The sequence below is a fragment of the Globicephala melas genome, chromosome 15, assembly GCF_963455315.2.
Source record: "Globicephala melas chromosome 15, mGloMel1.2, whole genome shotgun sequence".
NCBI lineage: Eukaryota > Metazoa > Chordata > Mammalia > Artiodactyla > Delphinidae > Globicephala > Globicephala melas.
Window position 1 is genome coordinate 14,408,156 of NC_083328.1, and position 15,805 is coordinate 14,423,960.

General features: G+C 40.8%; 1 protein-coding gene across 4 annotated transcripts in view; it reads right to left on the reverse strand.

The window, feature by feature from the left end:
* Window positions 1–825: 825 nt before the first annotated feature.
* Window positions 826–15,805, reverse strand: part of RABGEF1 (RAB guanine nucleotide exchange factor 1) — an 87,553-nt gene continuing 72,573 nt past the window's right edge. For all 4 annotated transcript variants that reach the window (XM_030871917.3, XM_030871918.3, XM_030871923.2 and 1 more), the window contains 5 exons: window positions 13,287–13,368; window positions 12,263–12,395; window positions 10,900–10,991; window positions 5,900–6,156; window positions 826–3,358 (listed from right to left, as the gene is read on the reverse strand). In XM_030871917.3, the coding sequence (XP_030727777.1) occupies window positions 2,960–3,358; window positions 5,900–6,156; window positions 10,900–10,991; window positions 12,263–12,395; window positions 13,287–13,368 (963 nt within the window). In that variant the 3' untranslated portion in view covers window positions 826–2,959. The remainder of the gene's footprint in view (window positions 3,359–5,899; window positions 6,157–10,899; window positions 10,992–12,262; window positions 12,396–13,286; window positions 13,369–15,805) is intronic.

Below are 15,805 nucleotides of genomic sequence, written 5' to 3' on the forward strand. Positions count from 1 at the left end.
GGGGGAAGGGTAAGCTGGGACGAAGTGAGAGAGTGGCATGGACATATACACACTACCAAACGTAAGGTAGATAGCTAGTGGGAAGCAGCCGCATAGCTCAGGGAGATCAGCTCGGTGCTTTGTGACCACCTAGAGGGGTGGGATAGGGAGGGTGGGAGGGAGGGAGACGCAAGAGGGAAGAGATATGGGAACATATGTATATGTATAACTGATTCACTTTGTTATAAAGCAGAAACTAACACACCATTGTAAAGCAATTATACTCCAAAAAGATGTAAAAAAAAAAAAAGTCACGTACAAGTAACAGCGATCACTTGAGCACTTAGCATTGCTAGGTACTGTTCTAAGTCATTTAATCCTCACAACCCTTTGAAGCAGGTACCATTATTACCCCCATTTCACAGATGAGGAATGTGAAACATGAGAGGCTTGCCCACGGCCAAAGAGATAATAAGTAAGTGGCAGAGTCTAAATTCAAAACCAAATCCAAGCCTTTTAGCTGGAGTCCATGTCCTCAAACACCATGCTATAATAACTGTATATTGATTAGATTAACCCCCTTGATTTCTGTCTGAAGACTGAGTGCCTTTTTCTGACTGCGTCAGAAAAAGGCTAATTGTAGTGACAGCAAATATCCTTCTCTTGTTCTTAATTTTAATTAATTTAATGCCTGTTTCATTTTTAAGTATGATAATGATGGCTGTGGCTTAAAAGGGAAACCTTTATAACATGAGAATACTAATAATGTCTATTTTCCTAAGATGAAGAACCAAGAATTAACCTATTTGCAAGAGGAATGGATCAGGAAACTTTATTGATAAGGACTTCTGTTCCAAAAGTTTATTCTAATCACATTTATAGTACATAAAATATCAATACTTTCTTGTTGAGAAAACAAACTCTGGCCATAGTACTGATGCTGACTTAAGAGAAATATAAGAGTCCAAATATGAAGAGCTCAACCAATATGAGATATATACAAAAAAACAGTTCAACGATTTACTTTAAACATAGGTAAGAAGTCAAGAGAAGACAGCTTTTTGGGGAGGCTGATATGCATTTTATTTAACAAACATAATGTACAACGACTAAAAGAACGGTATATTCCCAGGAGAATTAAGAGTGTGTATACCTGGATTAGCACCTAGAAAGTACATAGAAAAGAAAAAAGAGGAAAGCTTTCTACGAAGACCATCTGGGCCCAGGTTTCTATGAGCAGATTCTCCCTGTATTTGATGGTAACTCATTACATTCCAAGTCAGCTTGGCTATCAGCTGACTCAGTTAACTGCTTCATGTCTTCAGTGCTTTAGGACAACAGATGTGTCAACGTGATGGATTTTATATGTTAGTTTAAGTAAAGGGTAAAAAGTTTTATACCCACCCCAGTTTTATTCCAAAACTACTGCACTACAGATCTGTGGCACACCATTAGGAAGATACTGGAAAAGCAAAGGAAGCTTTCTTAACTGCTTGTGTGATGCGATCTTGTTCAAAAATGGTGCCCTGGGAATTACAGTTTCACAGGTACACTGAGAATCTGTAGAAATCACTGAATGCAAGGAGGATCATAATGGCGTATTTAGGCTATGAAAGGTTCCATTAGGGTTAGAAAAGGTCCCACGCTGCCAGGGGCTGCGAAGCCTCACTGCGTAAGCGATCAGCTCACGCCACACTGTGCATTTAGTGCAATATTCTTTGGTTACATCGTATTACCCACCAGGAGGAAAACGCCTTTGCTTACAAAGCAGATCAGTAGTTCCTAACCGGGGGCAATTCTCTCCCCCAGGAGACATTTGGCAATGTCTGGAGATGATTTTTCACAACTGGGGGGGGGGCTGCTACTAGCATCTAGTGGGTATAGAGGCCAGTGACCCCGCTAAACACCCTACAGTGCATGGGGCGGCACTCAAACAAAAACGTCCTCAGGCTCCAAACAGTACTGAGGTTGAGAAATCCTGAAAGAGGCTTATATGATGTGTGTCTGGGTTGTCCATAAAGTCAGAATTACACCATGGAGGCAGAAAGGCCCCCCTGCACTTTAAAGCTCAGAGGGATTCCCCGTCAGCTCTCATCTGCAGAGACCTATTCAGTCCTGTCTTCTGACCCAGACCCAGGGCCACCTCCCTTACCAAGAGCTCAGTAAATATTTGCTGAATGAAAGGAGGAAAGAGGTGCCGAAAGCATGGTTCAGCCTTCAATTGACAAGTTACTTCAGTAACTTTCCATGACCTAAAAAGTATCCTCAACCTCAATAGTGTCACATTCTCTGACTGTACAGGACCTCGAAGTTAGGGCTAACACATTGTAACGATGGAGTTAACATTTTAGGGGAGTATGTCTAAATACTTCTAGATTCATTTTAGTGGGGCAAACCAAATAAAATGGTGTTAAAGGCAAACATTCAATATACTTCATTTTAAACTTAAAAAAAAAATTAACACATGAAATGCCATGCACAGCAGACACCATTCCTTTTTTTTACATATTTACAATTTTACATATTTACTTAGCAATATATCTTCTATCTTTACAATTATAAAATTATTTTAAACTGTAGAACAGTGGTACCGTTGTATTTTCTTAAACATACATTTTTGTAGCATTCATTTGTTTTATCCTTTAAAAGGCAATTATTTAACCAAATCCAAAACACACTGAATGCCACAGAGAAAGCACGTAGGAAAATCATGGAGAAAAAACAGATTTGCAGACAAAACTTTCAAACAAGTCTTAAATGAATCTATTCAGTGACTCAAATAAATAGTACTTTTTTTACTAAGTCTCCCCAGACAGGAAAAACAAAACAAAATGAACAAAACAATCCCCACAAACTGTACCTTTAAAAATGCTCTGATATTTACAAGCAATTAAGTTATACTCTAGACCCCAATCAGTGGACTGTAGTAAGGGCTGGCTATAATTTAGGCTCAAATAAATACTATCCATGTAAATTTTCATCATCCTGCATAAACTTGAGGTTGCAATGGTGGAGGAAGTTTATCATTTTCAACATTTTCAGAGTCAATAGAAGCTAAAGACTGATTTGGGGGCCTAATTTCAAGCGGGTATTTCTCAACAATGTCTTGAACCTCTTTTGCGATTCCATCCGTCCAATCTATTAGGTCTTTCTCAAGCTTCTTGGCTTCATTCATAATCCTTTCCTGCCGTTCATTCAATTGAGACAGGAGATCCAAATTCTTATACATCTGCTTAACACCTAAGCAAGCATCAGGAGACCAATTCTCAGATTCCTGCTTCCTGGGAGAAGTCTGGCCAGACATGTATCGATCAAAATCTTCCTGACTTAAATTCAAAGATTGAGCGTCTAATTTCTCAATGAAAGCCACGGCACAACACTATAAATATAAAGAAGAGAATGTTATTTATTATAGTTCTATGAGGAAAGCTACAAATATTCAAATAGAATGTTAAAAATCCTTTTATTATGGAGAATTTAAAACAGAATCAAGTCGACAAAATAATCTCATGAGCCTCCATGGACTTTCACAGCCACTCATGTTGTTTCCTTTATACTCCCATCTGCAATAATACATTTCTTCCTTAAAAAAAATAAAATTAAATCTAATTGTCATCTCCATCGAGTCTGTTAGAAATTCCGTCCTCTCCTTGGGTTGTTCGCAGGTCCTAGGGTCTTGTACAGAGTGAAATATTTGAAGAGGCACCTTCAGTATTTGTTCTGCAATGGTTATCACAGAGTTTCCTGTGTGGTTCCTTGAGGTCAGAGGCTCTCTGCTTCCCTGCCATGCTGCAGGGCAGAGGAATCCCTGTTGTGGCCAGGAGCTCCACGGCCAAGGATCTGGGGGCCATGCCCCGTAAGGCCCTTTGCTTCTGAGGCCGTGCCAGCTCCACAAGGCCCACCCAGCGCACGGCCAGCCACTGAGCATGTCCTCAGGTACTGGTGTGGCACATAGATCTTTGGTCCTCAAAGAGAGATTTTAACATCAAACGGTTAAAAGAATAAGCTTAGAAATCAGACAGCCTGAGTGAATTGCCACCTCTGTCACTTTGACAGCCCAGAGTTGTGTGACCCTAGAAAAGTTACCTTAGCTCTCTGTGGTTTCCGCATCTGTAAAATGCGGGAAATACCACCCAGATGTATTGTGAGAATTAAACAACATAACACATGTAACATGCTTAGCTCACAGGTCTGTAGTAAGCAATGAATAAATGGTAGCAATTATTAGTACAACAAATGCAAATGTTGAGTGACATAGACATGGTAGTTATACTTTCTTATATTAATTAAATTTTTCTACAAGGAGCACATACCATTTTCACACTTTTTTAAAAAAAGCTATTTTCATAAGAAAAACATGCACTATAAACAGGAGAAAATAGGCAGCTCTCAGAATTTCTTCTGAGAAACTTATTCATGGGATCTTACCTTATTATTCATAAAAAAGCGAATCACCTCCTTAAAGAATATTTAGCAAATCTATTTCAACAGACTCATCTGATGATAATGTGCCCATCTGACCCTTCCCCATGGACTCACACTATGTGTGTGGAATCGCTACAGCCCATTATCTGGAAAGAGGAGGCATCTAAGACGATTCTAACATTCCTGGCTTAGGGGAGTAGATGTGTGGTACTGCCACTAATGGAGATAGTGTATATTGGAAAAGAAAGAAACATTTGATGGGAAAGCAGTTTCAGTTTTGAACAAATTAAATCTGAGGCGCGATAAACAGCTGGGAGTGGAGCTCAGTGTGAGGTCAAAACAGGTGACCTGCGGGTCCTCACTGTACAGGTGACCGGCAGAATTACGACCAGAGGAGACAGTCTAGGGAGAGAGATGCACAGAGGACAGAACCCCAGGGAATAACTCATTCTAGGGGAAGTGGAGGACACGAGGCCTAAGAAGAACCCAGGAGGATGGAGTGGAATTATGGAAGCCAAGGCGCATGAGAAGTTCCAGAAGGAAGGAGTCATGAGGATGTTAAAGAAGTGAAGTGAAACTGACAGTTCCCATGAGATTTGGCAACTGGCAGGTTTTTTACTTTTGCCACAGCAGTTTCATTGGGGCAGTGGGAGTAGAAGCCAGACTCTGAGTCAGGCAATGAGAGGATGAAGAAAGAAGATGCAAACACCGTTAAGGCTGTAGGTCAGGGGGCTGGGAGGCTGCAGGGTGCAGGGGATTCAAGTACCCATCTTTTTTAGACAATTCACCAGAAATGCTTCCTTATGTAACCTGGCCTCCCCTGCCTACCTATCACCCTGTACAACTTCCAGCACAGGAAACAGAGAACACAGGGTGTCTCGAGGCTCAAACTCACTGGCTTGACAATAAATCTAGTCTAAAGCAAACAAGCAGTAGTCCAGCGGTCAGTAAAAGGAAGTATTCTGCCTTATAACTGAGATGTGCATACTTCACTACTGTTCTGCCTAGAGTTAATTAGCACTGTAGAAAAACAACAGCTGAAAATCATTTCACATCCTCTAACCTGATGCTTTCTTAAAATATCTCAGTATTCAGTTTTAAGATATAACTTGTAAAAATAAAACAAAAAATAAATATTAAGTCTTTTAATAAAGGAAACAGTCCAAGATCTGACTTACTCATGGTTGAAACAACCAACTAAGTGAAAGGCTCTTATACCCAGGAGCCCAGAGGCAAATGCCCAGCAGCAGCAGAGACCCCTCAATGTGGCCGTCATGTGTCCTGTAGGGGAACCACAATGGCTAAGTCCCAGGAGGTGGCATGTGTGCATGGCCTGGTCACATGTGCTCTGTGACACCAAGCAAGCATCCTCAGCTATGCTGACCCCTCAACTCAGAAGCACTAATGTGTCACAGGCCTGTGAGTGACCTGTCACATCCTTAAAATAAATACTTTCTTGCTTCTTCTCCGTAACACCAAGAAATCAAATACTCACCAGGTTGGTGAAATAGTAGCCATCCTCTCCAGTCATCAATCGGCTTGGGTTGCAGAAGCGGGTGATATACTGGATATTGGACTGAAGGCGTGGGGGGTTGCCCTTCAGAACAATGTAGATGAGAGTGGGTAAGAAGTCATCAGCTGAAGCTGGCTCGTTCTTGGTGACCTTGATGGCATTGAAGATGTGCTTGCTGCACCTGGTGATGCAGGCCAACTTATCCCGGGGCACACGCTTAGAATCCATTTCAATGATATCTGTAAAGGAGAAAAGATGCTGCTTCCAGTGAGAAAGTCATTACATCAAAGAGGCATTGGGATAATCATATTTTATCTACTAAGTTACAGAGGTACCCTCGCTAACCCCTTCTCCACCAGTTAACTTAGTGTATGAAAAACTTAGACTGTAACAACAGTAGATACTAGCTCACACTTAGGGAACACATGACGATGAGCCAGGCCCTACTCACTGTGCTCTACAAGCATATTTCTCTCCATCCCCAGATTATGCACGTGCACTATTAACATTAAGGGAACTGAGGTTCAGAAAGGTTCAGTGATTTGCCCCAGATCATACAATAAAAAGGACATAGGGGGGATCTGAAGTCAAATCTATCTGACTCTAAAGCCCATTCTTTTAATCATGATGGTACAAGTGTTTATGAGCTCCACAGAGAAATAAGCAGAGTCTCTTTACTGTTTTTTTTCCTCTTAATACATTGTATAACTCAGTTTAGAAGGCCTCATTTGCATAACGCTTTTTAGAAATGTGGCTACTATATTGATACAAGGCATCTCTGTACTGGATATCAAAGTGCAAGCGGCTGAAATCCATCACATGGAGGTCCATGGTGGCCAGTCCTCGTGGCATGTAAATCTCCACTAGCAGCGAATATCTACAACACCTTTATGATACTTATAACCTGCTGGTTAGCAGAGAGGATGAGCATGGGTATATATTTAACCTCATAAACAATATTTTATTTCTCACAGAAATATTTCACTGCCCTTAACTACCACTAAGTCCATCTGGTGGGCTCTTATAAGTTCATTCTTTGTCACAAAGACTAGGGGGCAATGAGGAATAATCAAGTGCAAACTCAGCACTGTCAGAACAACACAAGAGGAGGGCAGGTGTGTGCCTTTGAAGATGGACACATCGGTTGCAGTCTAGAACATCATGAAAGAAAAGGGCTGAGGCAGCTTAATTTGACACCAATTTCTTGCCATTAGCAGGAATATAAGTTCCAGATTTACATGGGATGGTGGTACATGCCAAAAAGTTCTTTCTGCTCTTAGCTCTCATCCCTGAGGTCAGCTACCTGGGGAAACCCTCACAGGACCACCAGTCATGGAAGACTAATGTGTGTGGAACAGGAACGCTGGACAGTGCAGAGGCCTGATTGTAACTTATTAATATTTCCATTCCCCCACTTACCTGTCTATTGTATGAATGATATAATTTTTGTTTTATTGTTTAGTTCCTTTAATCTTTTAATTCTGGGTTGTAATTATTGTTACTATGTCTCAGTCTATTTCTTTTTCTATTTAAATAGAACTTATTACCAAAAAGATCTGGGGAAATGTATATATTTTATACCATTTTCATCCTATTTAGCCTTCTGCCTTTTACTGTTGGTTTTCATTCTCTATTTCAAACATTTAACCATTTTCTCATTAATCTTTATTCTTTAAGTTTTAAAATGAATGAAATGTGAATTACACGCATACATCATGTTATTACACTTCACAGATATTGTGCTTTTTAAAGATTGAAGGTTTGTGGCAACCTGCGTCAAGCAAGTCTCTTAGCACCATTTTTCCAACAGCATTTGCTCATTTCATGTCTCTGTGTCACATTTTGGTAATTCTTGCATATTTCAAACCTTTTCATTACTATTATATTTGCTATCATGATCTGTGATCTTTGATGTTATCATAGTAACTGCTTTGGCATTTTTAGCAATAAAGTATTTTTTAATTAAGGTATGTATATTGTTTTTTAAGACATAATGCTATTGCACACTGAATAGACTACAGTCTAGTGTAAACATAACTGGGAAACCAAAAAATTCGTGTGACTCACTTTATTGCGATATTTGCTTTATTGCAGTGGTCGGGAACCGAACCCGCAATATCTCCGAGGCCTATCTGTACTTTTTATCTGGATGCATGTGTAGCTGCCACTGCCAAGGAGCAGGGCCAGTAGTGTAAAAAGGAAGAGAACAGAAGGAAAAGGAAGGAGAATAAAGGGGAAAACCCAAGGGATTTCTCCCACACTCTTCATCTTGTTGTGAACACCACCCTTCCTAAGTATCCTTTAGTCTGAGAGAAGTTTCTTTTAGTTTCTGGATCGCCCACCCCAATAAGCAGTTCCATGATTTGCACTGCGCTAAAGTCTAAACTAGGAGACATGGAAAGAAAAGTAAACAAAACAGGAAACTCACCGCTGTATTAGTTGTTCCTCTAGTAATGACCTTCCCTTCCCAATCTACCTGCTATTATTTACTTTTCAGAGTCCTCAGATACTGCTTTGCACCTTCTGTTCAGGGCTTTTAATTAGTATGAAAGATAGGGTTGAGTGTGGGTACTCTATCTTAGCAGATGTCCAGGCTTATCTTTAATGGGGTTTTGAAAACAAAGTAGGCTATACTTCTAGGTCAGTCAACCTGGGCACTACTGACATCTGGACTGGATAATTCTGTTGTAGTGGACTGTCCTGTGCATTGCAGGATATTTAGTAGCATCCGGGGGTTCCACTCACTAGAAGACAGAGGTCAACAGAAATGGCAAAGGCCTCAGCTCAGTGTATTTATAAACAAAACTGACAGTCCTCATTAGTAGCACACAGGACAATTTGGAGAAATTTCACTGATTATCTCCATATTTAAGACCGTTGTTACAGACTGTCCTTTCTAAGGCTGACAAGTTTAGAGTAGGAAGAAAGTGATCATATAAACTTTGGTCCTCAGAGACAGAATGTGTCTGCACTTGGATTGGCAAGAAGAGGGGGCTAAGATGAGAGAGTAAGAAGGCTTTTAAAATTTTGTGGCTGTATTTTTACTATCAAAAGATCTCTTGAAACACCATCTTAGATGCCTCAAGAGAAAAGTTCCACCTCTCAAATTCTTTTTTAACATCTTTATTGGAGTATAGTTGTTTTACAATGGTGTGTTAGTTTCAGCTGTATAACAAAGTGAATCAGCTATACGTGTACATATATCCCCATATCTCCTTCCTCTTGCGTCTCCCTCCCCCCCTCCCTATCTCCCTCCCACCCTCCAAGCTTTGTGACCACCTAGAGGGGTCACAAAGCACGGAGCTCATCTCCCTGTGCTATGCGGCTGCTTCCCACTAGCTATCTATTTTCCGTTTGGTAGTGTATATATGTCCATGCCACTCTCTCACTTCGTCTCAGCTTACCCTTCCCCCTCCCCATGTCCTCAAGTCCATTCTCTACGTCTGCGTCTTTATTCCTGTACTGCCCCTAGGTTCTTCAGAACCATTTTTTTGGGAAAACTTAAGTACAAGTTTCAGGCTTCATCTTTGATCTCTTACAGATGTTCCCTGAGCAAAAGATGGGGTTGGAGGTGGGTCTTGACCCAAAGTAGTCATTCATGGGACCCATGAGTAGCCTAGAAGAAAAGCTCTGCACAACAAAGTGGACAGTATTTAGTGAGGCCAATTAAACTCTACAAAGGGAAATACAGAAAATAATTCATTTCTTAATGAGAGCTGAAATGCAAAGCCGTACAAAGAGAAGCAGAACCTGAGAAAGTGGAAGAATCATGTTAACCGGGAGATAATTCAGTCCCTAGAGGGGCCTTGAAGCTAAGTTTCTGTGACAGCCTCACCTCCCTTCCAACCCTGAGAGTATCTTAAGCAAACCACCCCCCCCATTTCTTCCTGTAACTTGAGTCTCTGGTTCTGAAAACCAGCGGAGCCTACTTAATGGCGCGCCTCCAGCATGGCTAACATCAGCTGGCCCACTCTCCTTCCCAGCAGAATTTCATTAACAATCTCTAAAGCATCAAGTCTTTCCAACTCTTCTCCTTAATTAAGAAGTTGGGCAAGTTGGATGTCTTCTCCATTAGGAGCGTTTATTTTTGTTTTTCTGGGTTTTTTTTAAACTTTTGTGTTGCACTTCTGCTGGATTATTCCTATGAATAAGAAACAGAAACCTTATTAGATGCCTGGACCTGTCCAGAATGTCAGAGCCACATCGATTTAGGGCACTTCATTTACTTCTTGAACAAACCAGAAAAGTAATTCAAAGCACATCTCTGATGAACAACTAATTAGAGGCATCATTTTTTTTTAAGCTTTATGATCTTGTCATACACAAAGATTTCTTAGATTTCTTAAAAAATACACACACACACACACACACACACACACATATATATTTTTTTAATTTAGTTGTGCTGGGTCTTAGTTGCGGCTCACTGGCTCCTTAGTTGCGGCACATGGGCTCCTTAGTGGTGGCTTGCGGGCTCCTTAGTTGTGGCATGTGAACTCTTAGCTGCAGCATGCATGTGGCATCTAGATCCCCGACCAGGGATCGAACCTGGGAGGGCAGAGTCTTAACCACTGAGCCACCAGTGAAGTCCCTAGAGGCATCATTTTAATATATAATTCTAGCTTGGGCATGACCCTACCTCACCAATTCCACCTCTCAAAATTATTTTGAATATATAAATGCAACTGACTTTTAAGAAATTTACCCTAGCTGTATTTGGCTTTAGTTCAATGCTCAAGAAATAAGTCATGGAAAATGAAGGGGGAAAGTGGTTTACCTGCCAATCTGCATGCTTCAAATTCATAAAACTAACACTCTTAAATCACTTTTACCACATTCCAACACAGCTTTGGCAGTTTGCATTTTAAAAGTACTTTAGGAAGACTGTCTTTTTACTCACTGAAATAAGTATAGATTTATAAAACCAAATGCTAACTTCAAGGGAAAAGCATCCAAATATAAAAGCTCTCAGTCTCACTGACCTGTAATTGCTTTCACCACCATATCAGACACTTCTGGAATTTCTTCATTAACAGGGACACAAAGCATCTGAGGTGTAACCCAGTGCAGGGCTCTACCGAGAGAGAGAAAGAGAGAGAGACAGTGAAAAAAAGTCCCAAGGATGGACTGTAAGCAATTACCTTGCCATTTCCTCAGTTAAGGGAATGGGGATGGGGCACCACTGACTAATCAGGCAATCCTAGGCACACGCACATACCAGGAGCTCAGCTGATGTGCTGAAGTAACTGGAATCCTAAAACAAGGCTTCTCTTCTGCACTTATCACAAGAAAGCAGAGGACAATTTTACTAGCTGAAATGAGATTATACTATGATTGAAAAGCACTTGATACTTGAATGAGGATCTGAGAAGCCTCTGCTGCTCCCTGGCCTTACTGTTGCCTTTTTGGCTCTGCCCTCGACTTCTGAGGCACACCAGAGCCTGAGTAAGAGGTCAACAAGCATGTGTCACCTCTGCCTGAATCACTGACATTCCTGGTCACATGCTACCTCTGCTCCAGAGATTCTGCTGCTGACCCTCACCACTTGCTTGACTAACACTCTCACCCTGCACCTCAGTCCAAAGCCCACCTAGTTACTTCTGGCTCTGTCTTCCATCTTCCCAAGATCAACTCCTCACTTCTGGTGAGACATCATCAAGTACAAAGCTACCAATTACCAGCCCCGCTGTCTGGGAACCCCATTTGCGATTCCTAGGTCCCTCTCCTCCAGAAGCACCTCATCATGCTCAGGCTTGGCCCTGTTCCCACATGTAGACGGCCTCTTTCCTCAGTGTTTTGCTGCCATTGGAATGCAGAGCACTGGGGCTCACTCTTCTGGCCATGGAAGAGTGGGTGCTTTGCGAAGTGTTAGCAACCCAGTGGTAGCGGAAAGATGCGACTGGAGGAATGGCTGAATCATATCACAAGCACCCGTGGTAGGAATGAGGAAAAACGACACACACTGCCCTGATATGGATACTCACAGCTTCCTGCCTGACAAGATAGTTAGTGCAGTGAAATGAGAAAACAATGAAATTTCCTCCTGTTCCTTGGAGATTTTGGGGATTTAAACAGTCTCACATATCAAACACGGTTCTTATCTAAAGCTGCCTGGATTCAAATGAATAAGCAAGATGGTGACTTAAGCCTTTTCATCCTGTCAATTTACCACATTCCTTTTCTTTCTGACACCACAAAGGAGTTTATACGCTAAGGATGGCAGGTACCTAAGCTGTTACTTGCTCTGAAGGTTTGAAACTCAAGTGTCCTGTTTTCCTGCAATGTGTTCTTCCAACAGGAGGTAGTAAATAAATAACAACAAGAAAAAGCAGAACAATCAGCTACCTGATCCTTTTTTGAATAGCGAGATCTTTCTTCTCATCATCAGTAGTTTCTGGACAGAACACATATTTATAGAGACGAGTCATGATGTACTTTTCAATCTGATCCATTATCTTCTCAACTCTTTCTGGAGGCACTGAAATATCCAAATGGATATTTGAATGAAGGATGAACATTTAAAATTAAAAGTATGTTTTCACAGTACTTTCAATGTAGCAGAAAACTAATTTACCAGAAATACATTAAATATACTCAGAAACAAAAGTATAAGATGTCACATTAAAAAATACCCTTTAAAAAATTACCTCAACTTTTGGGGCTGCCTTTTATAGAACCCCTACTTCTAACTTAAGCTGTATGGCAGGACCTAACAGTTGTACACCCTGCCAAGTGGGAAGACCTCAGCATGGGTCATTCCCTACTGCTACATTAGAAAAGCACATGAAATTCCCAAGACTGATGAATGCTGGCAAGACTCACCCTTTCATTTTTCTGAGGTTTCCTATGAAACCTTAGGGGTTGCTCTGAGGTATACATATACGGCAGATTTCTCAGATATACATGTACGCTAAGTACACCCTAAAATCTACATCAATGCAAGTCAAATTCAAGAAGAATCCCTAAAAACCTACAGCACGGCCAGTGGTTCTCAATTTCTTTCCTGCCCCAACTCACATGAGGAACACAGGGTCATGAACAACGACTCACCAAGATGGCAATTCCAAGATGGGGGTTTCATTTAGAAGCCTCCCAAGGGGTTTTAGTCTGTCCCTATCCCTAATGAAATTATTAAACATTGCTCAAGAAATTATCCAATTGCTTAATTATCTTGGAATGATATACATGGTGGTATTCAAAGACACTGTTAAGTATAACACCAGCTACCTGAATGTCAGTGGAGTAATTTACAGAACAGAGCAGGCAAACCAACCAAGCCTTTTGAGAAAGAGGGAAACTGCTAAGAGACTCAGCAGTAGGCCCTAGCAAATACCAGCAATCCCTCAAAGGCAGGCTAACAAGGTATTACCTTTTCCACGAGTCTGCATTCTCTCAGCCACATTCTGGTAAAAATCCTGAGTACACTCTGACTGTTCCTCAATGCTTAAATCCTGAAACAAAGGGACGAAGAGTCTGCTTAGTAGCTGAAGAAAGATCACGAGGAAAGCTCTAAATTTTACGAAACCCACTCCTTGAACTAATCTCAAAAGTACTTACAAATTAAATTAATGCTGCAGGGGAGAAAAGCCTGTCCATTAACATTATTTACAACATTCCATGACCTCTCACTTCTTTTTGCTGTATATACACATTTTTATATGGGTACAATGCATACTTTGATAATTTGCATGTTTATGTACATTTTGATTTATCTAATCTACTTAACCATCTGATGGCTTTATAATATTCCACTATATTAACCGATTTATTTAATCACTTCTACCACTGTGTACTTGGGTTCTTTCCCTTTTTTTGCTAATTATATATTGCAGCTATTAACAACTATGCGAAGACTGTTTCTTTTAGGTTACTTCTTTGTGATTCATTTTCAAAAGCGGCATTAACAGCGTAGTAAGTCTGGACAACTTTACAGCTCTAAACATCCATTGCTAGATATATAACCTTCAGAAACTCCAAGTACAGTCACTAACCATGTAGGTGTGCTTGTTTCTCCACAGCCCCCTCTAACACTGGGCTTTATCATTTTTATTTGGTTTTACTGATTTTATAGGTGTAACACAAATATATATATTCACATATACTTTCTTCCAAAAAATATCTGAAGTCTATATAAAAGATAAACACAGTTCAGCACAATAACCTAGAAAATGATAAACAAAACAAAACACGGACAGAAACAGAAACAGAAAGTAGAGCCAGGAAAGATAACACAAAAATGTATTCCTTGAAGATACAGAAGTTAGCAAAAAGTCAGCCCATAAATTTGTCTCTAACTAAACTTTCTCGCAATCATCACTAAGATGAAAAGAGTCACATAACTGAGTGTCCAAAATGTAAAAGCAAACTAATTCTTCAGGTGAAATTCTGACACCAAAATCAGGAATTTCTGCAAGGGTTCTCATAGATTTCATCACAGATGGGCATGAATACGGCCCAAGACAAATTCCACAGGACTGCTTCTCACAGACCACCTCTGCACAGGCCAATGACACGGGCCAATAAAGCCCCGATGAAGCACGCAGACCCTGATGCTTTGGCTACCTTAGAAAAGATGCCTTGGGGTGAGGGACAGTGACCAAACCTTGCCTATCTGCCTTTACAATGTCTCTCCCGTCGAACCTTCCCTGGTTTGGGTCCTCATTATCTCTCACCTGGAGTTCAGCTGCTCTCCCCACATTTGATCTTTCTCTTCTCAACTGACCATCTTATCTTATGATCTGGTCCCCACTTACCCTGCCAGGTTACCTACTGTTGAGAATCTGCATTTAGTTTTCCCGCCTCTCTAACACTGTGAAATTATTCTCTGTCCAGATGACTTTTTTTTTTTTTCCGGTACGCGGGCCTCTGACTGTTGTGTCCTCTCCCGTTGCGGAGCACAGGCTCCAGACGCGCAGGCTCAGCAGCCATGGCTCACGGGCCTAGCCGCTCCGCAGCACGTGGGATCTTCCTGGACCAGGGCACGAACCTGTGTCCCCTGCATCAGCAGGCGGACTCTCAACCACTGCGCCACCAGGGAAGCCCAGTCCAGGTGACTTTTACTCCTCTCCAATCCTCCAACAGCTGCCCAAGGAAGTTCCACAGTACCTCCTTTAAGGCTCAGTCCACATCTTGCCTCCTCTAAGAAGGTGCCCTCCATTCCCTCGGTCAAAATAACTTGGCAGGCCTCACAGTACTCAGAGCGCTCTGTGACCACCTTGACTGCACACTTGTTACTGCCTGAATGTTTTCTAATACCGTTAAACCTTTCTCTGGTCATTAAGAACAATTCTTCAACAGCTGAATTTAGCTCCTCTCTGTAGGTGAAACAAATCTTAATCAGCTTTCTTCTAAGTTTTTTCCTGCTTAGCTCTTTTATTTGGCTGGCATGTAAGGTTCGAAGTATGAAAAACAGACCTTAAATAATCTGCATACAAACTTCCCTTTTTCAGCGGCAATTAGTAAAAAGCAATCCCGTTCCCCTTTGTTTTCCAATTCTCATATAATTTGCTCCTGAGAAACTGAATTTATTTCTGGAATCCCTAGTTTATTTCACTGCTCTCTTTCTCTCTACATATTGAATATATATATATATGAAAATCATATGTAGTTGTGGTAACTTTCATCTTAGTATATTTTGCAGTCTGTTACATTTAGAAACCTTCCCTCACAAACCCTTGCTTCCTTCTTTTTCTAGAATAAACAATGTAACATTGTAATTTAATATTTTAAATGTTCATATTGACCTGCAAAGTATTTGTAAGTTTATCTTTTTGTTTTCCTCAGCTAGATCCAGGATATTATACTTCCTCAGCTAAATCCAAGATAAAATCGAGAAACAGTCTTTCAATTCTTTGAATGAGCCTCTAACTTTCTATATTAGATTTATTA